The 26875-nt window shown below is 52.7% G+C and overlaps 8 protein-coding genes across 8 annotated transcripts; 3 read left to right on the forward strand and 5 right to left on the reverse strand.

Moving 5' to 3' along the window:
• The first annotated feature begins 573 nt into the window (after positions 1 to 573).
• Positions 574 to 3244, forward strand: ada-2 (all development altered-2). Its single transcript, XM_959789.3, has 4 exons — positions 574 to 905; positions 1424 to 1450; positions 1730 to 1989; positions 2070 to 3244. The coding sequence occupies exons 1-4, from the start codon at positions 884 to 886 to the stop codon at positions 2175 to 2177; spliced, it is 417 nt and encodes a 138-aa protein (XP_964882.2). The 5' UTR covers positions 574 to 883; the 3' UTR covers positions 2178 to 3244.
• On the reverse strand, positions 3035 to 4538 carry NCU02016 (hypothetical protein). The gene is made up of 4 exons (XM_959788.3): positions 4228 to 4538; positions 3877 to 3928; positions 3605 to 3789; positions 3035 to 3469 (listed from the first exon to the last, which is right to left on the reverse strand). Exons 1-4 carry the CDS (start codon positions 4330 to 4332, stop codon positions 3425 to 3427), a joined length of 387 nt encoding a protein of 128 aa, XP_964881.1. The 5' UTR covers positions 4333 to 4538; the 3' UTR covers positions 3035 to 3424.
• A 642-nt stretch (positions 4539 to 5180) lies between these two features.
• Positions 5181 to 8964, forward strand: NCU02015 (palmitoyltransferase ERF2). Its single transcript, XM_959787.3, has 2 exons — positions 5181 to 7551; positions 7610 to 8964. Exons 1-2 carry the CDS (start codon positions 6313 to 6315, stop codon positions 8411 to 8413), a joined length of 2043 nt encoding a protein of 680 aa, XP_964880.3. The 5' UTR covers positions 5181 to 6312; the 3' UTR covers positions 8414 to 8964.
• A 314-nt stretch (positions 8965 to 9278) lies between these two features.
• Positions 9279 to 10998, forward strand: NCU02014 (hypothetical protein). Its single transcript, XM_959786.2, has 2 exons — positions 9279 to 10072; positions 10152 to 10998. The coding sequence occupies exons 1-2, from the start codon at positions 9509 to 9511 to the stop codon at positions 10866 to 10868; spliced, it is 1281 nt and encodes a 426-aa protein (XP_964879.1). The 5' UTR covers positions 9279 to 9508; the 3' UTR covers positions 10869 to 10998.
• On the reverse strand, positions 10967 to 12648 carry NCU02013 (hypothetical protein). Its single transcript, XM_959785.3, has 3 exons — positions 12355 to 12648; positions 12207 to 12264; positions 10967 to 11958 (listed from the first exon to the last, which is right to left on the reverse strand). The coding sequence occupies exons 1-3, from the start codon at positions 12405 to 12407 to the stop codon at positions 11578 to 11580; spliced, it is 492 nt and encodes a 163-aa protein (XP_964878.1). The 5' UTR covers positions 12408 to 12648; the 3' UTR covers positions 10967 to 11577.
• Positions 12649 to 12925: 277 nt separating this feature from the next.
• NCU02012 (hypothetical protein) lies at positions 12926 to 17011 on the reverse strand. The gene is made up of 9 exons (XM_959784.2): positions 16316 to 17011; positions 16133 to 16222; positions 15398 to 16046; positions 14919 to 15326; positions 14791 to 14858; positions 14583 to 14736; positions 14469 to 14526; positions 14226 to 14404; positions 12926 to 14147 (listed from the first exon to the last, which is right to left on the reverse strand). The coding sequence occupies exons 1-9, from the start codon at positions 16729 to 16731 to the stop codon at positions 13377 to 13379; spliced, it is 2793 nt and encodes a 930-aa protein (XP_964877.2). The 5' UTR covers positions 16732 to 17011; the 3' UTR covers positions 12926 to 13376.
• A 415-nt stretch (positions 17012 to 17426) lies between these two features.
• NCU02011 (importin subunit beta-1) lies at positions 17427 to 21957 on the reverse strand. The gene is made up of 6 exons (XM_959783.3): positions 21304 to 21957; positions 21120 to 21178; positions 20232 to 21038; positions 18761 to 20177; positions 18598 to 18706; positions 17427 to 18542 (listed from the first exon to the last, which is right to left on the reverse strand). The coding sequence occupies exons 1-6, from the start codon at positions 21353 to 21355 to the stop codon at positions 18356 to 18358; spliced, it is 2631 nt and encodes an 876-aa protein (XP_964876.1). The 5' UTR covers positions 21356 to 21957; the 3' UTR covers positions 17427 to 18355.
• Positions 21958 to 23256: 1299 nt separating this feature from the next.
• leu-4 (leucine-4) lies at positions 23257 to 26736 on the reverse strand. Its single transcript, XM_959782.3, has 4 exons — positions 26028 to 26736; positions 25799 to 25943; positions 24149 to 25726; positions 23257 to 24077 (listed from the first exon to the last, which is right to left on the reverse strand). The coding sequence occupies exons 1-4, from the start codon at positions 26033 to 26035 to the stop codon at positions 23931 to 23933; spliced, it is 1878 nt and encodes a 625-aa protein (XP_964875.1). The 5' UTR covers positions 26036 to 26736; the 3' UTR covers positions 23257 to 23930.
• Between the last annotated feature and the right edge of the window lie 139 nt (positions 26737 to 26875).

Here is a 26875-nt window from a genome sequence, read left to right on the forward strand (position 1 = left end):
TCGGTGTAACAATGAGCGGTCCAGTCAAGTGATCCAGCATGGAAACAGTGCAGTTGCCTGCGTGCCCCAAAGGAAGCGCATGGTGTCGCGACTGAAAGAAAGTAGAAGGGTGAGGGAAGGAAACGCTGAAGAAAACAGAAGTTAACGACGCGATGGATGGACCCCAAATTTTCTCGAACGGAACAACGATTTCGGCGGCAGAAATTTATGGTGGGGTCCCAGGTCACAAGTGGAAGGGAGGAAGGTACGGGTCCACCGAGCCTTCACTGTTGCGAGTGGGCCAGAGCCTGATGATGACAGTGACACTTGGCATTCCTTCACCAGTTGCGACCAGGTGACCAAACTATTGACCTCACAAAGCTGAGAGGCGGGGGGTGTGCGGTTCCAAACGCGCGCCAGACGACTCGGACGATTCAGTTTGATTCACTCACACAGACAAACCTGGAATGATTGAGGAACTGTGGCTGGTGCGCCTCTATGTACGACTCCGCCACAAACCCATGGTTGCCCCTGTGCGCGCAATGAACCAGGGCCAATCGCCCAGTTGCCGTTGGCGGCAGCTTCCAGGCCAGCCGCACTTGGGGTTTGGAGTGAAGGGAGCGGTGCCAATGTGTGTGTATAAAGGCAACCATCCTCACCGTGGCACCTCCGAGCTCAAAGGGAGCTTCGGCTCCCTTGACCATCATGCCACTCGACCTCATAAAGACTTCAAAACACTTTGATTACACCGGCCGCATATCTTGAGAGTTATCACTCGCCCAGGCAGTTGGGGGGTTTTGCATCATCAGCCACATACCTAGTCGATATCCGACCCCTCGAGGCATCAATATACACCATCCCACGACGACCCACGTAGGAGGCTCTTGTTTATCCACCAGCCAAAATGTCCGATCACGAATTTGGAGGTCCGTTGTCGCTCTGTATAACCTTTTGTTATGTTTCTGTTTTCGTTTTTGTCGGGGGGTGCAGGGGTTCCTCGATGACCATTGCCCATTTGCTTGCACCTAGGCACGGTTGAGTTGGCCCAATGATGAAGCCACTCAGCCTTACACTCAAGTTGAGTGGAGTGAATCTCCCTCATGAGTCCAAACCAACAACACTCCCTTTCATCCACTCCTTCTTCACTACCTATTGTTGAAATTCGAGTGAATAAGAAAAGGCATGCCACAATATACTGCAGGGAAAAGTGTTATGTATATGAACAACATGTTCTTGTACGACAGCCCTCTCAACCCCTTCCTCAACCGAGAAATGTGGCGATCATTCAGCCAAGATGGACGAATATTCCGGATACCGTTATGCATACGCTTCGGAGCCATGGATCGTCTCTGGCTCTGGAGTCTCACCACCTCCGAGTAGCTTGCTTTTTGATTCTTTCCTTTTCCTGGTTTATCATGTCTTTTTACTAACAAGGTTACTGTAGGCAATGATGATCTCTCACTCCCCAAGGGTACGTTAATTTTCAGTCAGGATACTGGGATGCCGTATCATCGAGAGATGTGGTGGTGGAGGATAACGCCAAGCAGTTGGGGGAACCAAAGGCTACTTTTCGGCTTGGTGAGCTGGTAGAGACGGTATCTTCTGGCTAAAGGAAGCCTATCCTCAAGCAAACGGAATATCGGATGGACCACCTTCACCAGGCAGAAAGAAGTCTTTACGTCTCGGGAGCTGCGCCAGTTGCTCAAGGTTGTGCAAGATTTCAAAGGGTAGGAGCTAACCTTCCACACAGCGACGGTTCAAAAGATTGTGAGCGAGATCCTCCCATCGTCGACTGGCCTGTCATTCGCCAAGGAAGCACGGGATCTTCTTATTGATCTCTGCGTTGAGTTCATCTCGCTCGTATCGTCCGAGGCGAATGAGATTTCCGAGAAGGAGTCGAAAAAGACGATTGCTTGTGATCACATCACGCAGGCGCTCGAGCGGCTCGGTTTTGCCGACTACGTCCCCGCCGTCCTAGAGGCAGCTGCGGAGCACAAGGAGGTCCAAAAGGTACTTAGAACGGTTATTATCTCCAGGTTCGGTTGTGTCTTTGTTTTCATTGGCGAAGCTAACACACATCAACACAACAGGGACGAGAGAAGAAAGCAAACAAGTTCGAGCAGTCCGGCCTATCACTTGAAGAGCTCGAGCGAATCCAACGGGAGCAGTTTGCCGACGCCGCGGCGCGACATACTTAAGAGGGGGGCAAAGTCGCGGCGTTGCCGACGCTTGTGCGTCTACCAGTGCCCGAGCAACAGCCGAAATAGCGGATGGGGTCGCCTCGGAAGCAGTAGAGGCAGAAAAAGAAGAAGAAGGTGATGCATCAAGCCGATGCAGAGCAACAGCCGAAAAGTGGGAAGGGGCGGCCTCGGGAAGCAGCAGCAGCAGCAACCTCAAGCCGATACAGAACAGCTCATCTCATAGCGGAACCAGAAAGGAGAGGCCCGGCTACAAACGGTTGAGAAGGCGAAGCCGGTTGGGAATGAGGACCACCAAGATCTGAGCGAGAGGAAGGAGGACAACAAAGAAAAAGGGAACAGTGACTGGGCTAGCTACATTTCTTGGCTAGTACGACCGGTGGAATTGCATATCAATGAGCAAGAGGTGGTCACCATCAGTCGGAATGAGCAACCCAAGGTCTCGGCGGAACTCCTTCCGGACAGATAGTAAAGGTCCGGGTTTGCCTAACGAAGCTGAGGCGTGGGGAACAGCGATAGTTGAAATCTGGAAGCAAGTCGGTTGGTACTGAACAGTTGGAGGAAGAAGCGAAAGTAGAGAGAGAGAGAGAGAGCCTTGCATTTACGTGGTTTTAAGTTTGTGTTTGTTGAAGATCGGGGTTGGGAATTTAGTTGGTACGCGTTGTATTGGGTTGGAGGGCTCTTGGAGAAAGAGAAAACCCGATCAGGGGGTTCTGGATTATTCTTACTTGGATGTGCGCCTTACACATGGATAGGTGTGGTCAAACTTTGGGGTGTTCTCGGCGTCAAGTTGTCGGCATAACCTCCTTGTTTTCGTAGGAATATTCAGCGAGGGTTATGGTTAATTGGTTGCGAGCGGGACATGTATGGTGATCATATATGCTTGAGCATTATGAAGCTACCATATTTGGATTTGAAGAAGATGAGTCCGAGTCTGCATCCTCATCGCAACTGGGTGTCAACCATGACCAGCTTACCGAGCCTTTCCGGCTCCCAAATACCACCATTAGGACAAATTGAGGTTGAGAAACAAGAATAGACTTTCAAGCTGTAAGGGGTGCGCGTGCAGTATTTTACTTTTCATCTCATGATTAACCAAAACGGCCCACGAGAACCGTTCATTGGAATCTAGGCGTATCTACAAGTGTCGTGGTGTGGCTTGGCTGGCTTTTTGGAGAAAAGCCATCCCATTCATGCTGCTTCCGCAGCAATCTTCTCCATCATGACGATAACAGAGGTATAATAATTTAGTAGCCTTCCTTGCCCCACTTGTTGTACTTCTCGTGGAGAGACTGCGGTAGAAATCGCTGTTAGTCAACCTGTTCTTTCTTCGCCCCCTCTTCCACATCGTGTGGCCTGTCTCTCGGTTTGAGGGACATGTGATATCAGGAGACGGGAGACCTGTTCGGGATCGTCGTGATTCGTACCTTGGGGAGGGTGACGTTGGGAACAACGACAACGTTGACGGCGCTGGGGGCATCCTTGGGGGCAGCAGAGGGATCACCGCCGGGGTGGTACTGGTACTTGCCAGCGCCCGAACCGGACTCCCAGGGCATGGAGTTCTTGGTCTGGGGAACGGCAGTCTCGGCGGTAGAGGCGGTAGGGTTGCGGGCTTTGGGCGTGGTGAACACAAGATGTTAGAGCCTTTGTTCGTATTTTCGCATCCTTCTCTAGATTGGGGACGAGATAAGCGACATACCGAAGTAGTAACCGGCACCAATGAAGGCGGCAACCATGACACCACCGAGGACCTATACTCAGAGCAACACGAACTCCCACGTTAGCTTCCAAGCTTGTTTGTTCGTCTTTGTCCTCCCCTCTTGTTCTGCGTGACCATTGCATCATATCCCGCTCCTCCTGCTGCAACACTCTAAACCCGCCGCGCGCGCGTTTTTGAAGCCTTTTCTCTCCATCCGTTCCCCCGGCCCGGCGCAAGAATCCAGCTCGCCCAAAGCTCCTGCGGAACCTCCCTTCCCGACTATTCGGTAAATCGATGTGTTGAGGGAAAAGCGAGGCACGAGGTCCCCCTATTTGTTCAAATATCACGCACCAGAATCTCGGGGTTCTTCTTGGACTCGGTCTTGAGAGCCTCCTCACCAGTCGTCATGCGACGGACGGTGGTGGAGAAAGCACGGCGGGCAATGAAGGAGGCCATTGTGATGGTGTGAAAGGTCGGGCTGGATAGCAGTTTCGACGAACGGGTCGATGGGGAGAGTTTGTTGTCGAGGTCGGTGGTGGGGGTTCCGGCGAACGGGAGGTAGCTATGGCGTCAGGTGCGAAGTGTGTTTCGGGGATTTGAGAGCTTTCGGCTTTCGATGATGCAGCAACAGCACAAGCTTTGAGGTTTCTTGGTGCACGGACCCTTAGACGGCCTGGACGGGTGGATTTGACGGGTAGAGCGAAGTCAAAAGAGGGTTAGGGCTGGACGTGTATGCAGCTGGTAGTACATAGAGGTATCACAGTGTGCAGTGTCGCAAAAGCCGGAATGTCTGCGGTGCTGCCCGACACCCGATCGGACGGCAACAGTGGGCCCGGCATCCCAAGTTCAGATGGGATAGAATGAACCAAACCTCAGCTACAGTCAGCCAGCTGAGCTCCGGCTGGTTTGCCCACGTGTGACGGGAACCTGGAGTACATGATGCGTGCGTACTGCGGTATGCAGCCACCTTGTTTGTGGTGATCCGAGTTTGAATTATCGCATTCCGTCCTCCGTACCTCTAAGTTTGGGCATGTCTGTCGTCAACTTCACGAAGTACACGTCTTCTACGTATTGGCACCGCGTCGAGGTGACGGTTCAGAGGCGTTCATCAGGAAAAGGAGCCCAGGCATAAAAATCGAATCTGGGAGGTTCAATATCAATAGGGAGCGCTAGGTTGGCTCAGGGGCAGCTTGGCAGTTTGAGGGGACAGGGGCCACAGTGTTCCATTGCTTAGTATGCAGCCGTGGCACCAACACCTCACGCAAGGCGAAGCGGAACTGAAGTGAGGTGTACCAGGCACACAGAGGACCTGGCAGACGGGAGGAATGCTTTTCCATGTCACCAGTGGAAGAGGTGCCCGTGGAGTGGGGTCATCACGATCACCAAGCTAAAGGATGCCTCGGGGTGCCTTCTTACCTGGGGCTGATGAGCCAAAAAGAAATGACGGCGCTGCATGGATGACACGGCCCATTTCAATATCATCTCGAACAACTAAAGTGCCCGGTGCAAAGGCCGGGCCTACCATACGCTTGACATTGACTGGGGGTTTAGGAATTGCTTTGCTTATGTGGGAGCGAAAAAGGACACCCAAAGGTCACCCCCAAAATGAGAACGAACGGGGGATAATGCGAGGCTCTTGGCCAACCACCTACTCCTTGCAACCAACCCATCCATCCCGTTGCACAACACTTTTCGACTTTCCGTTTAGACTCGACCCGAAAAAAAGGCACAAGGCAAACACCACTCTCTCTTCGCACTAATCCAAAAGGCTGAGATCTCGCTCAGCCGTCCACTCCTTAACACAGCTGAAAACCAACAAAGTTGGATTACGGATACGCTCATTATTTTCGTCCGACCGAGACCAGGGTGATTTCGCCGCCATAGGGAACTTAAGACAACACTCCTTCACCAACGACCCGACGTACGCACTCGCACATACACACCGCAATCCCCTTGCTGCAAATAAGCACCGCCAACTGCAACAGCAAAACGGCAGCCGACCTGATCCCGACACATCAGCGACCAGCCAGCTACTCAGCCCCGACTTACGAGATACCGTATCCTACCGAAACCCTTCTATTGCGCCGCCATCCCGTCGATCCGTGCGTCATTGCGTCAAGCATACCACTCACTCCTCCGTCTGATCTCAGTATCCCGACACCCCGTGTAGCGCGCCCGGACCTCGAAACTCCCAAGCGACGTCGTTCACGTATACTTGACGCTGTCGACACATTTGCGCCCGGTTTGTAGTCCGCCGCAACTTGTCATATCCATCGCCGACCTCTTTTTCCACCGTTGGGAAACTTTACCATCATCGCTCTCGAATCATAGCCATGCTATAGCGTGGGATCTCCCGACATCAGCTACTAGACATCACACACACGCCGTTCTTGCGCGGTCCAAGTGCGGGACTTGGAGGATTCCCTAGCCGACACAATGGCATCCGAAGAGGGACCTTCAAGGTCAGCCTCCCCGACAAATGTCGACAACACGTTCCCACAGTACCCTCCTCGAGCCGAACTTACCGTTGCTGGCCCTCCCAGCCTAATATCTTCGCGAATGACGGATATTGGCACGGAAGATGGCCAAGGATCAGATACAACACCACGCGGTGGTGGCCCTTCGAGCGCTAACCCCAACAGGAGGAGTGGCTTTTATTCGGACACACAGTCTCGTCCCGAGACGTCTGGGACCGGGCTATCGTCAAGGGGTCCGTGGGCGCAATCGGTACCTCTACGCCAACAATTGACGGGGAAGCGAGGAAGCATAGCTGGGAGCATCGGCAGTGCAGGAGGTCGCCCCATCAGCGCTGCGAGCAGGAGTCATGTCCCGTCTCTAACGTCCCATGGCTTCTTTCGTCCGATGAGCTCGCAGAAACTCCAGGCGCAAAGGGGCGCTGGGCGCCCGCCAACAATGAACCGCCCATATGTGATCACCGGAGAAGCAGGGGCTCGCAATAGTGTCATCTCAACTGGAAGTGGCCGCATTGGGGCACAGATTGCGGAGGATGCAGAGCTGCGTATGCCCTCCAGGGGAACCGAAATGACGGAGCAGGAAACAATGGAGCGCATGACAGCCAATACGAGTCCCATCAACGGATTTTTTCCTACTTCGAGTGTTACGGATAGCGTCCGGCCGCTGCAGAGTCCCGTCGATGCTCGGAACATTAACGTAGAAATGAACAAAGACTACAGAGAGGAAAGCCCGACAACTCCACCAAGGTCACCAACGAGGACGTCGCGATCTTTCAGGTCCAGCTTCTTGATGCCGAGGATGAACGAGTCCGGGATAACGGGCTCCAATAGAGAGATTGAGGGCGGAGAGAAGCTGCAATCAGCTGCCTCGTCTCCCAACATCCCACCCCAAAGTTACGAGAGGCAAAGGGCCAGATTCAAAAGACGTGCAAAAAGGCAGAACCGCGCGAATCTTGGGAAAAACTACGAATACTTCGAAGGAAACACAGTTTTCTGCCTAGGGGGGCGGTTTCAGAACACAAAGCAACGCCCGATAAATATAGCAACCGGGTCACTGATCGTTCTCCCTTGCATCCTCTTTTTCATCTTCTCGGCGCCTTGGATCTGGCACAACATTTCACCCGCGATACCCGTTACATTTGCTTATCTTGCTTATATCTGTGTATCTTCGTTCCTACACGCCTCGGCATCAGATCCAGGAGTATGTTACAGCTTGTTACCCTTTGTGAGTGAGTGACTGTCACGCTGACATGTTCTAGATTTTACCGAGAAACTTGCACAAGTTTCCTCCTCCAGAAATGGAGGACAGCCCGACAGGCCCGCCAACGACCGACTGGGTTCTAGTTCACTCGGCAGAAGCTTCAACGGCAGCAATGGAGGTCCCGATCAAATACTGCAAAACATGCCAACTGTGGCGTCCTCCACGCGCTCATCACTGCCGCTTGTGCGATAACTGTGTTGAGACCCAAGACCATCACTGCGTATGGCTCAACAACTGTGTCGGTCGTCGCAATTACCGCTACTTTTTCACGTTCGTCAGCTCGGCAACCGTTCTTGCTCTGTACCTTATCGGCGCCTGCCTGGCACAAATCCTGGTGTACAAGAACCAACACCATATCAGCTTTGGTCACGCAGTCAATCACTTTCGCGTACCCTTTGCCATGGTCTTTTTTGGATTTCTGACGTTCTTATATCCGGCTGCACTCACCGGATATCACATTTTTTTGATGGCTCGCGGCGAGACAACTCGCGAATACCTCAACTCTCACAAGTTTCCCAAGTCGGATCGATACCGTGCTTTTACTCAGGCCAACTGGCTCAAGAACTGGTTTGTCGTGCTATGCCGGCCAAGGCCCCCGACTTATTACGGATTCAAGGTCAAGTATAACCAGGGTGACCAGCGGCTCGGATCCCATCGGCGCTGGCAACAGCCAGCGGTTTCTGACTCGAAAGAGGGCATGGAAATGCAGAACGTCTCGCCGCAGTTGCCTCAGACAGGATTCATGGGACCTACAGCATTGCGAAACTCGAATAATGGGTCGACGGCGGAGGTCAGGGCATGATATTGATGGTTTTCTCCGCATCCTGCCATTTTCGGCGTTCCTGTTTGACTTCGATACATATAGCACACCTGCACACCCATTTTTACATATACCATTAGTACGCATCAACGCACCATTATTTTTCATGTTTTTATGTTGTCCCCTTTTTTCCCCCTTGTTTGTCAGATACCTAACGGCACGCACGGCTTTACGTTGTTTTAGAACATGCGTGCACCAGTCTGAATGAAGAGTTCTTTTTTTTTGTTCTTTTTGTAATCAAACAATAACAGCGAGCATAAACTTGTATACAGGAGGAGGAAGAAGAAGCAGAAGAAGAGTAAAGCCAGGATGAATCAGATGAGGGCACAGCGCCCTAGTGGCCCGTATCTCATTGGCAACGCATAGGGACGGGAGCAGCAACGAAGGAGTTGGACGGACAGGCCTCATTACTGTACGAATTTTAAGTTCTTTTTTATACCCTGATGAGAGTAGCTAGTTCCCAAACTTCGTTTGTGGTTTTCAGTTAGAAACTTCTATAATACCATATGTAAACAGCCTCACGTGGCATTGGTCTCGTACATATTTCACGTTGCTACTAAGCTTGTTATCAACGGCTTCGTTGAGTGGAGGCTATGTAGACAGATACATATGCGTTCAGACCGCAGCGGGCGGCGTGGTAATGTTCAATCACCGGTTTCAATACAATAAAATATACAATGTACGACTCCTAGTTTCTGGTTATTGAGATATTGCGAATGATTCCAGCGAAAAGTTATAGTATCGCTGGGAAGCATAGGTACGGTCAGGTCGTTGTAGGTAGATAGACACATGAGAAAGGGACCCACAATTCACAAAAGAATTGTTTGAGAGCTTCAGTCCAGACATCAATCAATCAATGACACGAACCTCACCTTGTCAAAACCAGTCCACCACAGCTCAACAACCACCTTTCACGAATTACCAGCTTACAAAGTTCAGCCTTCTTTTTCTTTCCTTTTTTCCCCCCATATATCTCATCTAAACCACTCGGCCTTCTTTGACCCACGCTTTCTATCCCCGAACAACTTCCGTCACCCAACTCACCACTCGACGCACAAAACAAGACCGAATCGAACCATGCTCCCCCCACCAACCCCCTCCTTCCTCACCCGCAAATCCAAAATCCTTTCCCAGCTCTCCGTTCCCGACGTCGAGTACACCGACGCCTCTCCCAAAGGATCAGTCGACGTCGCCATTCGCGAACTGATTGACGAGATCAACCATGGTTACGAAGGATTGGTGACGACGAGCAGTTGCGCGGGGAGGGTGAGTGTTTATTTGGAGGGGGTGAAGAGGAAGAAGGACAACAAAGCTTCTGGTGCTGGTGATGTTGAGGGAGAGGGAGAGGGAGATGGCGAAGGAGGTGAAGATGGGGTAAGGGCATCAACAGCTACGTCTACAGCTGCGGCGGTAGCAGCCAGCTCCTCTGGAGGTAAAGGTGGAGGGGAATGGCTGTTTGTTTCTCATGATCCGTTGGAGACAGTTGACGCCAAGACGGGGAGGGAGTATGATGGGGACCATTGGATGGAGGTGTTTGGCTTGACTGGGAATGGGTCTGAGCCTGGGTCTGGGGATGATGGTGATGGAGATTCACAGCAAGAGCAGCAGCAGCGGTTAATTCACTTCAAGTTCGAACCCATGGTACGTTCTTTTCTTCCCTTCTACTTGCATCCCCCCCATCACTAGAGCTTAAACTGACCCCCCTCCCCAACCGCCCTAGATCCTCCACATCCTAACCACCTCGCCCTATCACGCCCACCTAGCGATCCAATCCGGCATGACCTCGGGCTTCCGCGAAACAGGCGCCGTCTCCATCTTGCCCCGTCTAACTGCTCCCTTTTTCTCCTCCTGTCACCAGTGTCGTACTCACCACAATCACCTCCAGCAACAACCATCATCATCATCATCATCATCATCACCATCATCATCAACAACAACCCCAACACCAACAGAATCCGTCACTCCAAACCCCATAGTAGCCATCCGCTCCATGGGCCTCTCCTTCGAGTCCCTAATCGGCGTCCAACGCGGCTCTCAACGACAGTCCTTGGTGTCCCCGGAATACCTGTCTCTGCTGGTCAAGATTGCCAACGAGCGGTTCGAGGAGAATAAGAAGAGGATAGCTAGGTTTCAGGAGGCACTGAGGTTGGCTTTCGGTGAGGGAGCTACTACTGCTGGTGGTGTTGAGGGACAGAAGAAGAAGAAAAAGAGCGGCGATGGTGAGAGTGGTAATGCGGAATGGGAGGATGCTGAGGCTAGGAAGCAGAGGAAGAGGGAGGAAGGGTTGGCGAGACGGGAGGAGGTTAGGAGAAGGAAGGAGGAGGAGGAGGAGGAGAAACGGAGAAAACAGGAGGACATTAAGGAGGAAATTTTGGAGGAAAATGCGGGCAAAGTAGATTTGGCGGAGGTGGTGTTGCAGGTGCCCGATGTTCTGTAGAGATCGTTGGTATGTAGTTCCCTCTTGACCCAACAGTATCTGTTTTAGCGGACAGGTCTTCACGTGGCGCTGAGTTGACATGTGGTGCTCTCTCTCACTACAGCCGTTGTCAAGGCAATGGAAACTTAACGTTGATCTATACTCTTGCTTGTCTTCTCTTGAGAGTTGTTTGCCGTTCTTTTGGATCGTTGTCTTGACCTGACTGAATAGACTGAAAAGAAAGCTTAGCCTTTATCTATTACCATTGCTCCAAGCTCCAAAGCCACAAGTCTTCAGCTTCTTGACCTTTTTGAGACATCTATGATACACGCTCACATACACACACTTGACTGACTGCAATGTCGCAATCAACCCTGTCAACCAGTAACCCCAACCAACGAGCTGCTCATCTCTGCTTATCCTTTCGATTGACTGCAGATGAACTCAACTAGCAGCTTCTCCCTCTCCTTTTGGTCCATGAGAAGACCCAGCTGGCCTCGTCATCCCCTTCCACTCATCCCCAGCCCCCTTTTCAACACTTTTTGGGCTGCGCAAAAATGAGCGCACAAAGGTTTCTTGCTTTCCCTTCCTTACACCCAGGCCCACCGCCAACATCCGTGCCCAGTCCAGGTATATCCCCTCCTGTATATCCGTCTGTCGGTATGTGTGTGTGTATGCCGGGCACCCTAGGTGCGTTCGGGGAAAAGCTTTCACTCAAGTCTCAGAGAACTTAAGCAACAACCTTGTCAACCCATCCCTTCTCCAGCCTCCGCACCTCCTCCTTAAAAGCCTCAACCTCCTTCCAGCAGTCCAGCGGCCGGCGGTCGTGCTCACGCAGACACCGCACCACCTCGCTGCGCGCCGTCTCCGTGCTCTCGGGCAGCGGGCGCACCTTGCGGTGCTCGTCGAGTTTGGCACGCAAAGCCTCGATTTCCTTCTGGACCTTTTGTCTGCTAATGTCGTTCTCTTGTTGTTGTTGCTGCTCGTCGGAGGAAGAGGATTTAAGAGTTTCTTGCAGCTTGGCGGCTTCGGCGGCCCGGAGTCGCTTCAGCTCTTCAGCGACGCGTGCTTGGACTTGGAGCTCGAAGGCCTGTTGGCGGGACATGTCGGTCTGTTATGTTTCGTTGTGTGTCAGTTGAAGTTTGATGCGTATTGGTTGAAGGCATTGAGCTGGCTGGCTGGATGGCTGGATGGCTGATATGAAACGGTTTATGAATCTGCTGTGTAGGCGAACGGAGGAGACAGAGGTGAAGGGACGCAGTAGCGTGGGCGTGGGAAGAGTAACCGGTTCGCATCGTAGGCAGAGGCAGGACAGTATAGCTCGACAGCTAAATGGCACGGACGGAGACGGCATCATACCTCGGGGCTAGACTCCAACTGCTCGACAAGAGTGTGCGATACACCAGCCGGGGCGGGCCTGGTTAGTTGGGTTTGACAAGTCAGCTTTCCCATACTCTCTTAATAGTCTCCAGAATCCATCAATTGCCCAGAAAGAAGAATGACATACGCCTTCCACACATGCGGCGCCGCAGCAGAGGGCTTTGAGGCGCTGGAACCCATTGTGAATTTGTCGCGGGGTTTTGGTGGGAGGATAGAGCGGGAATTGGTGCAGGGAGAGAGGCGAGGTAGGAGTTCGAGACCGGGAGCTTCTATCTACCCTGATGTCACCGGAGGAGGATAAGGGTAGGTAGGTAGGTAGGTTTTGCGATTTGTCTGGTTGCGCTGCCGGCTCGCGAATTCCGCTTCGCAATCGGCGACTGCTGTTGTCCCGCTAGCGCAAGCAGGTGCGCTGACTTGCTTGTGATTTGCTAGCTTAACCCTCTGGAAGCCTCTTATCGAACTGCCATAGTTAACCCTAAGAAGCTCCGAGTTTTAGGGAAACTCCGGACATGGATGACGGAGTGTACGGTGCTGAAAAAGACCTTGGCAAACTGTGTATCTGGAGGCGTCACTGCTGAGGCTTGATACTTACTTATACCTGGTTCACAAAGTGCGAAGATGACCTGGACTTATAACATCGAATGATGCCGACGAGTCCGACTAGTTTTACCGGAAGTAAGCATCTTGCACTCTGAGAATTGGAAAACATTCCAAAAAGTTCGTCGGTCTATCGATTTCCAAGCACTATAGCAAGGTTTCGGAAAGGACTAGTCCAACAGCGCCAGCCATACATGCGCTACTACAATCATGGCCGTTTGACCTCAACAGAGCTATAGTATAAAGCCATGGCCATGGCGCAAAACCTCTTCCCCCCGAAGTAGCAAAGTTGAACACCGAGATCCTACGTAATCGTTAGTTTATAGAAATCCAGCGAGACCATCCATAGGCCAACTCCTTATATATATATGTAATTTTTTTTCTTCTTCTTTTTCTTTGTCAAGGTACGCCTGAATCCCTACTCCAACCGTCAACCGGATGATGCCCCACCTAACCTAGACATATCGCCTATATCAACTCCTTGCTCTTTTAATTCCCAAAGTCCCTCTTTATGAACTCCGCCTCCGCCATGTCTTTCTGTGTGGGTTGCTCCTAATACCCATACATATTCGTTCCACCAACCCAGCTTTGCATAGCACCGGGTTGCCCCTGATCCGACATGTAGTAGCCCAACTCGTTCTCATACCCGTCATTGACGCCCAAGGTACCGGGTTGCGGGTAATACTGCTGCGGGGTTGCTTGTGGGTCATACGGGACTTGTCCTTGACCAGCCGTGGTCGTTGGAGGGACGCCACCGGCTTGTTGAGTGTCAAACGCTTCGATGAGCAGGCCCAGCCCATCTGTTGACTGCCGACCAGCTACACCAGCGGCGACAGGTTGCGGTTGCTGCCCCTGTTGCAAAGGGGATGTAGAATCTTGCAGCTGGGGAGCGGTTGGAGCAGGAGTCTGCTCCTGCGGTTGTGAGGATGTAGGCACACGCAGACTGGGGTCGATGAACATCGCGGGAGTTGGGACACTGGGTTGTGCCGGGCTAAGGATCGCCTGTTCCGGACTACCCTGTGGTACAGACTCCTGCTTTTCGCTTAAAGCTTGCTGTACCTGTTGGGCCTGTTGGGCCTGCATCTGAGCAGCAAAGGTTGAGTGTAGCTGCGATGGCTGTTGTGCCTGTATTTGTACCTGCTGTGCCTGTTGTGTCTGTGCTTGAGCCTGAGCCTGAGCCTGAGCCTGAGCCTGCGCCTGAGCCTGAGCCTGGGCTTGTGCTTGTGCTTGTGCTTGTGCTTGAACCAAAGCCATGTGAGCTTGAGCCTGGGCTTGCTGTTGCTGGACAGTCGGCATCTGAAGGACGTGAGGTATTTCATCTCTCTGTGAGAGCACGAGGTTAAAATCAGCCTGCCGAGTCCGTGAACGAGGGGCCTTTTGGAGGAAATGATCATAACTTACGCTGTCCGCCATGGTACCCTCGTTACCAACTATCACGCCGCTTTGGGCTGTGTAGAACCGTTCCAGATGCTCATACCACCTAGTTGCCAAAGGCCATATGTTCCTACTTTCTGCCAAGATGCTGAGAACACGAGCAACCATTGAAGGGCCTTCGCGAGTAATGGCTGGCTCAGGGCAGACTGATTATGATGTCGCGTTAGCTTACTGTCCTAGAAAGAACACTCTTCAGGGCAGATAGCTTACGATTTGGATATTTGCACAAGTAGCATGCGAGGAAGCCACAGCTGTAAACGCAGAACGCCTAAATGGGAGTTCAGTCAGCATTCATTAATTGAGTCAGATCCCATCAGTACTTACCGCCATCTGTGCCCCAGGACCTTCCTCGGGTGACCGCTCGTTGTATTGAGTGTCAATTTGTTCGTACAGATCTCTGACGTTGCTGAACAGTTGACGAGACATTTCAGTCCAGAAAGCTGTGCGCTCTGGTTGGGACTTATCGTCGGACAAGATACTATGATGCGGTATTGTCAGCTCGAAGTCTTTGCGCTTGACCGGGGTTACTTACTCGGTCAAGTATGCCTTCCTAAGAACAATATTGCAGAGCCGCGTTATCATCGTCACACCGAGGTATGCCTACGGAGATATTAGCGCTGAGTAGGCATTTGCTTTCCATGTTTCCTCCCTCTAACTCACCAGGTCCTGGCCTTCCTGCTTGTAGCCCTTAAGGAGAAAGCTACTCCACCGATGATCATTAGGCAAACCCCTCTCCCATTCCGCAAGGCGGTTGACCATAATTGCATACTCGCTTTCTGGCTCCCATGGATCCGTAACTTTGTCGTTGCTAAGCACCCGGCGGGAGATCGCTCCCCAGAAGTAATGGGCCTGGATAAGCGTTGCAAATAGGGACCGACCCTCGTCGGTAACAAGACTAGGGTTCTCCAAGGCTGGAGGAGTGTCCTGGAGCGCTGCTCTCGACTTTGGAATTTGACCAGTGGCGAAGTCCTTCTCGTTGCAAGGCAATAATGCTGTGATATCGCTGGCTGATAGAGATACGGGGCACCGCGGACCCGAATGGAGGTTGTCCTGACTATGGAGCATCCACTATCATTCAATTAGTCACAGACCATTTCGCAATCCCATCATTCCATCTAATGTAAGGATGAGCCACGTACCAAGGTGCGGCGGGCGGACTCTGCCCTCATGATTAGTTCCTCCGAGGGGTTTTCCGGCAGCCTGTAGGTCTCCTCCCTATGCAGTCCCATCAATGTGGCCATACGCATAGCAATTGCCATGTTGATCGAGCTCTGTTGTTTCAAGCTGCTTCCCTGCTGGGCAATACTCAACAGGTAGAACGCCTGGCATCTCTCCAGGTCCGGATCTCTATACAGTTCGCGGCAAGCAACCTCGGAGGCGCGTTCCATAAAGACTTCAGCAGCCTGAACAGCACCGCCAAACCGATCCACCAATGTTGGCGTCAGTCGGGCCGAAATGCTCAAGATGCTCAGCAGGAAAAACACGCTGACAGATCGGTGGTTCGTCCGTAGCCGCTCGGGAAAGTGTTGCTTGTGGATGAAGCCCAACTGGAAGTAGTGAGCTGTGAACTTGTGGACGGCTTCGACTATTTCAGGCAGCGGCGGCAGAAGATCCCATTCATCGTAGCCCTTGATAGGTCTGGGCACCGCCGGCGCTGGTGAGCGTACGGGTGCATCGAGGATTTCGCGCCGGACCTTTGCGGGGTCTCGTTTGGTCGCCTTGTCGGCTCTGATTCGAGGATGTCGGTATTCGCGATCTTGATCGGGCTGGCCACGGACGGGGAACGTACTGGGGAGAAGGTTTGTGATTTTAGCAAATGATCAGAGTAGAGACACCCTTGCGACAGGGCCTGCATGCATCATGGGAACTCTTACCAGTCAGCCGGACCAAGTCCAGCATCGCGGCAAGCCTGGCAGGGAGGTTGGGCCTTGTCATGGAGACATTTGCTTCTCATACGGCGGCATCTGTAAAGGGCAACACGTTAGTCCTTCGCTTTCACCTGGGTACTCGCGTGACGTTTGGATGATGCCAAGTCAATCCGGCAACTGTTCACATACCTTCGGCAAGCGATTGGAGCTCTTCGCTTGATGACAGGTGCTGGAAGGGCTAAGCCAGGAACTTGTCCAGGAGTTCCGACAGAGACTGGGCTATTGACCTGGCTTGGAGGTTGGCCGGGAAGAGGAAATTGGCCAGGGATTTGACCAGAGAGCTGTTGCCCGTTGATCTGATTGACCTGGGGTTGCAGTTGTTGCGGTTGCTGCTGTTGCGGTTGCTGCTGCTGCTGCTGCTGTGGCTGACTATTGGTATTTGGCACGGGGCTTGACAAATCGAGTTGCATCGGAGTCTGAGGGGAGTCCTGGTCCTGGTGCATCTCGACGTCTTGTTGTGGTTGAGGCGACGCGGCCGGCATCGAAGCCATCGCCATGGGAGCTGGCGATGGCGATTGCTCGGCCTGCTTCATCTCCTGGTCCATCTTGCCGGCAACGACGCGCGCGGCGCTTTGGGGCCCGTAGGAGGATGAGGAGGATGCCTAGGGCAAAAAGAATAAAAAGATGCGATAATGGGACGCCGGGACGGCACAACGGCGATGTTTTAGTTGCAGATGACAGACCAGAAAAGGTAGCTGTTGAAGCTGTAGATTTGCCGGAGCGGCTTCTTGTTGGTTGCGGGGCGGATGATTTGATTGCCGGCAGGGCAAGATATGGTCCAATCTCTACCGCCAATTGCCCTGGATATGTGCTGCACAGGGCAGGCCCAGATGGGTGAAAATCGAATGCCGCGCGCCTGAATTTGAACCCTCGGGGCAAAACTTTCGGTCGGCACCCACCCGCCCGTCGCCAAATAGCAGCCCCAGGACCCACACTCGGAAGACGAACGACGGGACAGTGAGAGTTCGAATCCAAAACAAACTCGATTTTGATTGACAGCAAAGACTGTGGTGGAAATCACTTGTTATCGTAAAGAGGCTTGAGAATCAGCCCTGCGAAAGAATGGATAAGGTGGGACCTTCAGTACCAGTTTGAAGATTGTCTGAACTGAACTGCAGGCATCACAAGTAGCACTTCCGCCATAAAAGAGCTACACGTGATTGGTCGCGTGCCGTATAGTTGATGTATAAAAGTGTGCAGGTAGCGGGCACTATCACTTGACAACACTCAACAGCCCTAGGGAGGAAGTTATAGTTTACATTGAGCCTAGCAACTGTCTTTTTATTTTCTTTTTTCTTTTTTTTTTTTTCTGCTTCGCTGTTTCTACTAGACAAGAACACTTCTTCTGATATCATATCGTGTTAGCTTCATCAAACAAGAGCCTTGTTCTTGCCGTAGCCAACCCATATACGACTGTGAGGGTACATGTGAATGATCCCCCGAGAGAAAGTCCAATATTCCCGCCTGTGCCTTGACATACTTCCTTCTCCTGTTGAATGTTAAATGTTACATGTTGTTGTAGGTAGTTCGGACAAGTGGTGTGAACAAAGGTAAGTAAAATATAAGTGGGAGTGGGAGTATGCATAACAAGGGATTGTTTGTTTTGAGGGAATGGTTTCTTTCTTCGTGTGTCTCTACATGATTGTGCGTTCTGCGTCGGATCGCCCTATGATGCACTTCCTTCTTCCTTTTGCCTTGGATATCAAAGGGAAACGTGTGCTACAGGGTGACGCGCAGTACATGATAAATCTCTTCTCTCGTTTTCCTCCTTCTTCTCTATCGCTGACCCGAATAACGCCCAGGATTCGTGTTACCAAATAACAAACCAGTGCTAGCAGCCGCGCGCAAGGGGGACGAGGGATATAAAGGTGTGTTGGTGCTGTGTGAAGTGTCATTTAAACGAACATGATGTATAAATTAGTGCAAAACCATCGAGGGGGCTTGTATCACATCATTTGTGCATCGTGTTACTGGAGGGATTGGGTGTAGTGTCGTGGAATCGTGTCGCGTTCGTCAGGGATTTGCTGCTAAGGGGCTTGGGGGTAGTGATGGGATAATGCATCTTCCAAAGCGACTACGGGAGTGAAGTGCTTGAAGTGACGCTAGTGGCCCTGAGGGCCGACGAGCTGAGAGAGCACCTTTGGGATTGTCCTCAGGGCTGAGTGAACCTCATGTCTGGATCATGCCCTGGGTGCCGCTGATCTGACGCTTGACCTGCTCGCGCGCCCACCGAGCAGTCTCAATGGTACGCTGCTGGAACTCGCGGTTCGACCGAGTCTCCTTGATCATGGCGGTGATCCAGTCCTGACGGAAGACTTCGGCCAGCTGGCCGTTGGGATATGCGTCCGCAAGATCACTAGATAATCGTTAGTGTTTCTATAATGTGTTGTCTCAACATCATGCCAACTTACCCGATGACACCCATAGCGGCCCGCATAAGGGCTTCGCTGCGGTTAGGATCCTGAGCAATAGTGTTAAGAAGCTCAAAGATCGACTGAACGTAGGGCTCGAGAACGTTGGCTGTACGACATTTGTCAGTCTCTGCAAAGCGCGCTTAAGACCGAGGAAACTTACTCTTATCGCTGCCCTTCATGGCACCAATGATGCCACCCCAGGCGTCCATAATACCCTCACGGAGAGAGATCACATAGTCGAACATCTCATAAGAGCCCTCGGCGGAAGCGGTAACGGTAGCAGCCTGCTGAAGGACAACAGCAACAACCGAGAGGTAAGCCTCAAAGTGACCGCCAATAGCGCCAGCAATATCGCCGAAGCACTGCAAGATTGCAGGCTTGAACTGGTTGGCAAGAGCAGTGCTCCTAAGATTGTTAAGGAGATAGTTCATGAACTGATCGCAGTATGGCTGGCTGCGTTCGCCCATGGAGCGAGTGATATCGCTGACCAGGCCGATAGCCATGGAGCAGAGACTCGGCTCTTCCTGGTTTGCCAGGGCATTGTACAGGAAGGGAGCAAAAGCGTCCATGTACTTGGCAAAGTCCTCCTCCATGGCGTTCGCAAGGCCGCTGATGGCTGCGAAGACACCTTCAGGAACAGCCGACTTGCCATTAATAGTGTTCAAGAGCTGAAGCAGAACCTGCATGATGCGGTCGCCTTGGGGAGTGATCTCCTTGTCCAGGCGCTGAATGATTGCCTGGAGCACGGTGCAGAGACTGGTCTGCATATCCTCGAGAGTGATCTTGTCTTCAACGCTGACAACTTGGGATTGCAGGGGCAGTGTTTCCTCCAAACGTTGAAGGATAACATCCGAGAGGGATGCAACAGCAGGGAGACTGTCGTTGGCAGCATTCTGCACAAACACGTTAAGAACCTCGTAGGCAGCGGTGCGAACTGTAGCGTCACCGTCAAGCTTCGCCGTCACGGCGAGCAAGTTGGTCACGCACTGGTTGAAGTGAGGAGTAATGGGGTTTTGCGCGGCACCATATTCGCCGCCAAAACGCTCCGCGAGGTTCATCAAAGCCCAGCAGCAGGACGCGGCCATTCTGGGGCTGCTCATGAGGCCGTTGAACAGGGAGGTGATCAAGGGGTCAAGGTGAACAGCAGGATCGATCACTTCCGAGCAAGTTTCTGTAATTCTGCCAAGAGCGTATGCGGTCGAGTCACGAACATGTAAAGAGGGGTCCTCCATCATGCCGATCAAGGGCTGCATGCCAGACTTGACGATAGGCTCAAGCAACTTCTCCTCGGGGCCGTCCATCATGGCACCGAAAGCAGAAACAGCGGCATCACGGAGGTGCCAGTCGTCAGCGCGAAGGTTGGCTTCAACGAACTGGATGACTGGCTGGATGATTGCCGCACCAACAGCCTGAGAATAGAGTTGGAGACACTGGTACGCGGCACGCGAAATGTTGTACTCGTCATCAGCCGCATCCTCATCTTGCTTGGTGAGGAGCTGTAGGAGCACAGGGACCACTTCGAGTGTAGCAACGCGGGCGAAGTTGTAGAAGGGGCGCATCTGCTCCGAGCTCTCAACCTGCAGCTGTTGTTAGTGGGATTCTTGCTCAACCAAGGTGGCAGTGAAACGTACCTGAGCATTGTCATCTTCGATAGCAATCTCCTCTTCGCAAACGGTACTCCAGAACTCAACTGCAAGCTTGGCCACATCCTCGTCATCGCTCTTCATGCCCAGGATGGTGAGACCAAACAAAGCCTTTTCCATGTAGAAGCGCATGTTCTCGTAGTAGAGGGCCATGATGCGGTTGAGGCAACCATAAGCACCCTGCTGTATCCGAGAGTCCTCGGCCTGTGTCGCCTCGCAAATAACCTGCATAATGTAGTTGCGCTCGCCCTCATGCTTAAAGTTGTTACCGACAAACTCAAGAGAGTCGCCGAGGGCGGTAATGGCGGCAAGTCGAACTTCGCGGTTGGGCTCCTCCTTACGAGCACCTTGGACAACAGCTGTGAGGATGGCATTGGAATGTTGAACCAGGCTGTTTCGTAGATCGACATCTTGACTCTCGCAGATGAAGCCGATGGTGGTCAGAGAGGCCTGCTTCTGGTGCTCGCTTCCCTCGCTAACATTCTTGACCAGGGCGTGCATAAGGTCTGGCCACTCGTTTCGTGGTAACTCGATGGTAGCGATAGCCGCGATAACCTGCGCCGAGGCCTGGCTTGCCTGGGTACTGCTGGAGGCGAGGGTCTCGAGGGTGAGCTGTTTCACCCGTGTCTTTGTGTCTTGGTCTGTCTGCTGAAGCCATTTTGCTTGGAGCTCTGCTTGCCTAGCGAACTCGCGAGCACTGAAGGCGTTCTTGAGGGCGATACCGGCCGCCGCTCGGATGTGGCTCTGGGCGCTCTCATTTGCCAACTCTTGGACAAGTGTCACGAGGTATTGAGACTAAGAAACAGCCAAGTTAGCGTTTATGAAGGCCTTGCTGTGGGGACGCGACACAGGAGCAACGAGGGGAGGAGGCCATACGAAGTTTGTCTGAGCGGCTTGGCTGAGCTGCTGTTCGGCAGCATGTCGCAGGGTCGCGTCTAGAGACAAGGAGTCAGCATGTGCGTCACGGCTTGGACGAGCTGACGCGATTCATCATGGCGAGAGCGGCTGCCAAAAGGCAGGAGGGTCGGGGCATGGGTGAGGATGTCGAATATATACTGACCAGGACTCAGCGAGTTGGTGAGGACGGTGTTGATATCTGAAGAGCCCTCCATGGTTGCGGTTTGGATGCCTGGTTCGGAGGAAGAACGGGTCTCTCTCCAGCAAACGAAGCGGGTTGGCGGTGGTAGTGGGAGAAGAGGGAGGGGGGGGGTTTCCGAAAGGGAGAGAAAGTCGGCCTGGGCTTGATGCAACTAAAGTTTTGCTGCGTGGAACAAGCGGGGGGCGGGAGTCCAAGGTTCACGGTCCACAGCAACCTTGAATCTTAATCGGGGCAAGACTCGATTTGCTTTCGGTGAGATCAGATCGAACCGCAGAGGCGAGGCGCAGATGCAGAGCCGTGGGTGGGATCTGGATGCCAGGTGATGGCGGTTGGTGGATGGATGGTATCGATGCGGTCCGTCTGGAGACGATTGCGATGGGGATAGAGAGGGATGGATGGGGGATGGCGATGCGAGGGGTTTGTCGCTGTTCCGAGCGTTCGCCTGCAAGTGGAAGGAGAGAGGAGAATCCAGACACAGTGCAGTGCTGACGCCGAACTGCGGGTCTTGTTTTGCTCGAAAATTTTGTCAACAATCGCAGGTGCTGATGCTTCGCCGTGCTGGTGAAGGTGCAGGTGGGTGGGTTGTGTATGCTTTCAGTTTCGATGCTGTCCGGCTGGGGGGGGGGGGGGGGGGGGTGTTGTTGCCTGTTGTTGTTGGGAGGGACGGGAGCCTGTAACGTATCCCAGTACCTAGTGCTGTGTTTGGTGTTACCTTCGTCGCCTGGCTCGTGCGGTTTCTTCGCTAAACTTTTGCTGACCAGGCCTGAAAGGTCGACGGGAATGCTCGCCTGCACCAAACGGCTCGCTCCGTGTTTCTCGGGAAAGAAGGAATTAGACGTCTCACTGCAGGAAACGACTTGGGAAGAAGGGACAATGAAATGCAAAACCTCTGCAAACACTTCAAGAAGACGCTTTGCCCACGGGCAATTGAACAAAGTTTTAGGATAAAGAACATCTGTCCTTTCATGTGAAGTGGAAGTAAAAGATGGCACATGGTGTACCTAGGTACCTATGATGGATGTCTCCAAGAACACAACTGAGGTGGCCAGGCTCCCACGACGCCCAAGGCTCAGTGCTTCACTACTAGCAACTACACCCTACCCGGCAACCGCAGGGCTGCTAGACGTTGAACGGGGGTCCAGGTGCCGCATTTGAAGTGGAGGGCTGAAGGCCGGGGGGTCGTGGAAAAGGGAGGGTGAGAGAAGTGACGTTTCTATCCGCTTCCAGATGTGCACTGTATCTTTTCTTAGGCGTTACCACCAACTCTACAGAAACTTACCAACAACAGTTACCTGCGGACCAAGGTTGAGAGACCTATCCTCTATGACGCACACCCCCTCCCCGCCCAGATTGTGGTCTCTCTTAGTTACAACTGAAGTACCTACCTACGTATAATGTTGCTTCCCTGGCGCTTGTTCAAAGGTCCCTGCCTGCCTGGCCGGCTGCCAGACAAGCCAGACTTCCATGCTAACAGGCAAAAGGAGATGGGGCTCTCATCGGCATTGGCTGCCTAGGCTAGCAGTGACTTCCCTCCCTAATATGTAGGGGGTCTCTGAAATCCAAGAAGCCCCCATCCCTTTTCTTCCAGAACACCCGTCAACAGAAAGCGTTGTGGATGTAGTGACCACTTCTAAACTGTTAGATAAAGAACGCTCCTTGTCGTACCAGTTAATACCTACCTACCTAGCGATTATAAGAAGGTACCACAGATTCACGATCAAGCTCCCTCTCCAGCATCCCTCGGGGATTGCTGTGTCGTCCGTATAAGTCTTCCCACCAAGATAAATACCTGCACTTAATAAGGGACAGCCAACGGCTATTTGGTTGGGTTTCCAGGGCCTACACTAAGACAGAAAACACTCGGCCTCCATTACCGTTACTGTTTTATAAAGTGCATAACAGACTATTTTGCCTCCCTTCCATAAGCGTGTTCTGGATGCATATCTCGTCCATGGCCTATCCTTACTCAATAGCAGACCCCCTCCTTCCCCGGTGTTTCACCCGAAAGGCCGTGCAACAAGGTGGGAGAGATGAGAGGCAATGTTGTCGAAGTTTTGCTAGTATGGAAGCAGCAGACAAAGAATGCATGAGCTGAGTACCAGAATAGCATGAAGCATCTGATTTTGATATCTTTCATTCTCGGGCCCAGGCAGGCCGGGTTCATCTTCGTATGGTACTGCACTGTCAGTTGCCGTAGCAGTTGTCCTGTATTCTGGATGTGTGTGTGTACGCAATCTGTTGCTTTGACATCTCTTGTAGTCCCGGTTACGGTCATCAGATGTTTTCATTTTTGGGTGTAAGCATGACCCCAAGCCCCCTTTTTCTAAGGCTTATGAAAACGTGGACCCATTAGATTGTCCCAAAGAAACTCAAACGCGTCCAAGTAGGTTAGGTATCTGTGAACAAATGCGCGAAAACAAACCCCTCATTTAAATGTCGTTGGTAACAGTAAACAGTCAAAATCCCCTGGTTGGGAATTTTGGTTATCGCAGAAACTGTGACTTTTTCCCAGCCCATCCAGAACCACCGTTCACCAACCCTTATGCAAATGCTTCATTCCATTTCATTACTTGTAAAAGCCAACAAACTCACATCTCGTCCGCTTGGGACTCGAGGGCCTGGATGATGCTCTTGCCATTGGCGCCGTTGGGTACGCTGAGGTTCACGTCACCGCTGACTTCCTTGTCGGCAACAGGCTTGGGAATGATCGGGCTGCCGACGCGGCTTCCAACGAACTGTAGCGAAAGAGGAGTCAGTAATTATTCTCGAAACCAAGCATCAAGGGGTTGACGGTAGGTGAACTTACGTTGCTCGCCGCGCTGAGAAGAGCAATCAGAGAGCTCTGTACAACATCGGCGTGAATGCCAACACCCCAGACCTTCTCGGTTTGTCCGGCTGCCGTACATTCTATGTAGGTAGCAGCCTTGACATCACGGCCACGGCCGACGGCGTGCTCCTTGTAGTCCTGGACATCCAGATCCACGCCAACGCTCTTAAGGGCGTTGGCCAAAGATGAAATAGGTCCGTTGCCGCGGCCTCTGAGGTTGTATTCGTGACCCTCGATAGAAATGACACCCTCGAACACACGTCCAAGGTTCTTGGTGTCCTGGGTCTTGCCCGGAGCGGGCGGCGCCGGCGAGCTGGATCGGTCGGGGTTGATCGAGTAGTCGACAATGTTGAAGCGCGGGTTCTCCTCGAGGTAATATGTTTTCTTGAACAAATCGGTAATCTCGGTGGGAAGAAGCTCGCGGCCCTTCTCGTCGGCGATCCTCTGAACGACCTTGCTGAAGGCAACCTGTAGGCCACGGGGCATGTCAAGGTGGAGGTGCTGCTGGATAATCCAGGCAGTGCCGCCCTTACCACTCTGAGAATTGACGCGGATAACAGCCTGGTAATCACGTCCAATATCCTTAGGGTCAAGGGGAAGGTAGGGTACCTGCCAATAATCGGTGTACTCCTTGCCCTCCTTTTCGCGCAGGGAGAAGCCCTTCTTGATGGCGTCTTGATGAGATCCGCTGAAAGCGCACACGACGAGAGAACCGCCGTAAGGTGCACGAGGGTGTACCTCAATCTTGTTGCACTCCTCCACGGTCTTGATCACCTTGCCGAGGTCGGAGAAGTCAATGTTGGGCGAGACACCCTGGGTGTAGAGGTTGAGGGCCAGGGTAACCAAGTCAACATTGCCGGTACGCTCTCCGTTTCCAAACAGGCATCCTTCCACTCGATCGGCTCCAGCCATCTGGGCCAGCTCGGCAGCGGCAACCGCACAACCGCGGTCGTTGTGGGGGTGGAGCGATATGCACACCTTCTCGCGCTCGGTAATGTTGCGAGCAAAGTACTCCACCTGGTCGGCGTAGATGTTGGGAGTGGCCATCTCCACTGTTGCGGGGAGGTTGAAGATGATGGGGTTTTCCACTGTGGGCTCCCAGGCGGCCTTTACCGCTTCGCAAATGCGCACTGCGAACTCGGGGCTGGTATCGGAGAAGGTCTCGGGGCTGAACTCAAACGCCCACTCTGTGCCGGCCATCTCGGGGTCGTCCTTGGTCAAAGACTTGACCAGAGCTGCGCACTTGCTGGCCAATTCGACGCTCTCGTCCTCTGTGAAACCGAAAACAATTCTCCTGAAGCATTCGCTGGTAGCCAAGTAGATGTGGATGATGGCCTTCTTGGCTCCCTTGAGGGACTGAACTGTGCGGCGGATGAGATCTTCTCTGCAGGGCGACAGAACTTGCAGCCAAACATCGTCGGGAACGGCACCGGGAGTCTCGATAAGGCGTCTGGTAAAGTCGTAATCGGTTTGCGAGGCGGAAGGAAAGGAAACCTCAATCTCCTTGTAGCCCAACTCGGTGAGCATCTGGAAGTATCTCCACTTCTGGTCGCCGTTCTGAGGGGAGGGTTAGCTAAGCTCGGTGACAAGACACAGGTCGCAGGTAGGCAGGAGAGGCGGCACGCATACCATGGGGTCAACCAAACTCTGGTTACCATCGCGAAGGTCGGTGGCCAGCCAGCGCGGGGCCTTGACGATAGTCTTGTTGGGCCATTGCCGGTCCGGGAGGTTCAGGGGAGGGAACGGCTTGTATTTGGTGGAGGGGTCCTTGAGCCTGAGACACGCTGTATGTTAAAACCTGTGTGCGCCGTGACACGGAGGTCACCAAGGTGGACTCGACGTAGTATGTTGTGCTTACATCGGCATCTTGAACACGGTACAAGTTGGGTGACTAGGCAACGCAATTTGGACAGAAGATGGGAAAGATCAAAGAGTGCCCGACGTTGTGACTGACGTGCTTCGGGAAAAAGAAAGACGGAAAGTGGGGTGAAGGTATGCAAGATCCCAAGGCAAATCCCCAATTGCAAAGTACGACTGGTTAGTTCAGAGCGGGAACGAAGACACTTCCCCAGAATCTGACTGACGAAAGATGATACGTTGCCCGGTATTATACCAACTCGGCGCCCGAACTCGTGAAAGTCTTCTGAGTCATTCCACCTGGTTCTCGTCTTGAAAGAGCAGCCGGCGCGTTTCCGGTAACGGGGCGTGATGGGCCTTGCTGGGGAGATCTTCGCGGGGCCAAGCTTCAACTCCAACAACCACGAGACGGGGGATCTGGGTTGCCCCACTCTCCCGGGAGGACTACAACCCTTTTTCGCCCACTTCAAACACTGGTTGTCGTCTTGAATGTCGGGCAAATGTCCAAGCTGACTCTTCCATGTAGTGTTCCGCGGGTATGCTGTGCATGTTCATCGCCACTGGTTCTGGTTTTGGGTGTTGGCATCTTTTTCCATAACGCCTTGCTGTCTGCTATCGTCAATACAGATGGCACAGACGACATAAAGGACGGCTTCAGTTAGCTGCTAACTGTTGGTGCAAGCCCAACGGCGGGCCACTAAATAATTGTCAGTCACTCATAACTCAGTCATCCCTCCTATAATATGGGTGAGTGCCCGTCGATCTTCTCTGTGAGGGGAGCCTCTTCCCTCTGCCGTACATGCACGACAATAATGAATTGGCCACCCAGGATTGGCTCGTTCGCTATGA

Source organism: Neurospora crassa, linkage group I (genome assembly GCF_000182925.2).
Source record: "Neurospora crassa OR74A linkage group I, whole genome shotgun sequence".
Classification (NCBI taxonomy): domain Eukaryota; kingdom Fungi; phylum Ascomycota; class Sordariomycetes; order Sordariales; family Sordariaceae; genus Neurospora; species Neurospora crassa.

Coding starts and splice junctions, on each gene's coding strand:
- NCU02015 (XM_959787.3), top strand. CDS start 6,313: ATGGCATCCGAAGAGGGACCTTCAAGGTCAGCCTCCCCGACAAATGTC. Junction 7,552..7,609: donor CCTCGGCATCAGATCCAGGA/GTATGTTACAGC, acceptor GACATGTTCTAG/ATTTTACCGAGAAACTTGCA.
- NCU02012 (XM_959784.2), bottom strand. CDS start 16,731: ATGGACCAGGAGATGAAGCAGGCCGAGCAATCGCCATCGCCAGCTCCC. Junction 16,047..16,132: donor GGACTTGGTCCGGCTGACTG/GTAAGAGTTCCC, acceptor CCTTCTCCCCAG/TACGTTCCCCGTCCGTGGCC. Junction 14,148..14,225: donor AGGGTACCATGGCGGACAGC/GTAAGTTATGAT, acceptor GTGCTCTCACAG/AGAGATGAAATACCTCACGT.
- ada-2 (XM_959789.3), top strand. CDS start 884: ATGTCCGATCACGAATTTGGAG. Junction 906..1,423: donor GTCCGATCACGAATTTGGAG/GTCCGTTGTCGC, acceptor AGGTTACTGTAG/GCAATGATGATCTCTCACTC. Junction 1,451..1,729: donor TGATCTCTCACTCCCCAAGG/GTACGTTAATTT, acceptor CCTTCCACACAG/CGACGGTTCAAAAGATTGTG.
- NCU02011 (XM_959783.3), bottom strand. CDS start 21,355: ATGGAGGGCTCTTCAGATATCAACACCGTCCTCACCAACTCGCTGAGT. Junction 20,178..20,231: donor TCGAAGATGACAATGCTCAG/GTACGTTTCACT, acceptor CAACAGCTGCAG/GTTGAGAGCTCGGAGCAGAT. Junction 18,707..18,760: donor CATGAAGGGCAGCGATAAGA/GTAAGTTTCCTC, acceptor AATGTCGTACAG/CCAACGTTCTCGAGCCCTAC.
- NCU02016 (XM_959788.3), bottom strand. CDS start 4,332: ATGGCCTCCTTCATTGCCCGCCGTGCTTTCTCCACCACCGTCCGTCGC. Junction 3,929..4,227: donor AGAAGAACCCCGAGATTCTG/GTGCGTGATATT, acceptor CTCTGAGTATAG/GTCCTCGGTGGTGTCATGGT. Junction 3,790..3,876: donor TGGTGCCGGTTACTACTTCG/GTATGTCGCTTA, acceptor CCACGCCCAAAG/CCCGCAACCCTACCGCCTCT.
- NCU02013 (XM_959785.3), bottom strand. CDS start 12,407: ATGGGTTCCAGCGCCTCAAAGCCCTCTGCTGCGGCGCCGCATGTGTGG. Junction 12,265..12,354: donor GCGCCGCATGTGTGGAAGGC/GTATGTCATTCT, acceptor CCAACTAACCAG/GCCCGCCCCGGCTGGTGTAT. Junction 11,959..12,206: donor AGTTGGAGTCTAGCCCCGAG/GTATGATGCCGT, acceptor GAAACATAACAG/ACCGACATGTCCCGCCAACA.
- NCU02014 (XM_959786.2), top strand. CDS start 9,509: ATGCTCCCCCCACCAACCCCCTCCTTCCTCACCCGCAAATCCAAAATC. Junction 10,073..10,151: donor ACTTCAAGTTCGAACCCATG/GTACGTTCTTTT, acceptor CAACCGCCCTAG/ATCCTCCACATCCTAACCAC.
- leu-4 (XM_959782.3), bottom strand. Junction 25,727..25,798: donor AGAGTTTGGTTGACCCCATG/GTATGCGTGCCG, acceptor CCCTCCCCTCAG/AACGGCGACCAGAAGTGGAG. Junction 24,078..24,148: donor TTCTCAGCGCGGCGAGCAAC/GTAAGTTCACCT, acceptor CTTTCGCTACAG/TTCGTTGGAAGCCGCGTCGG.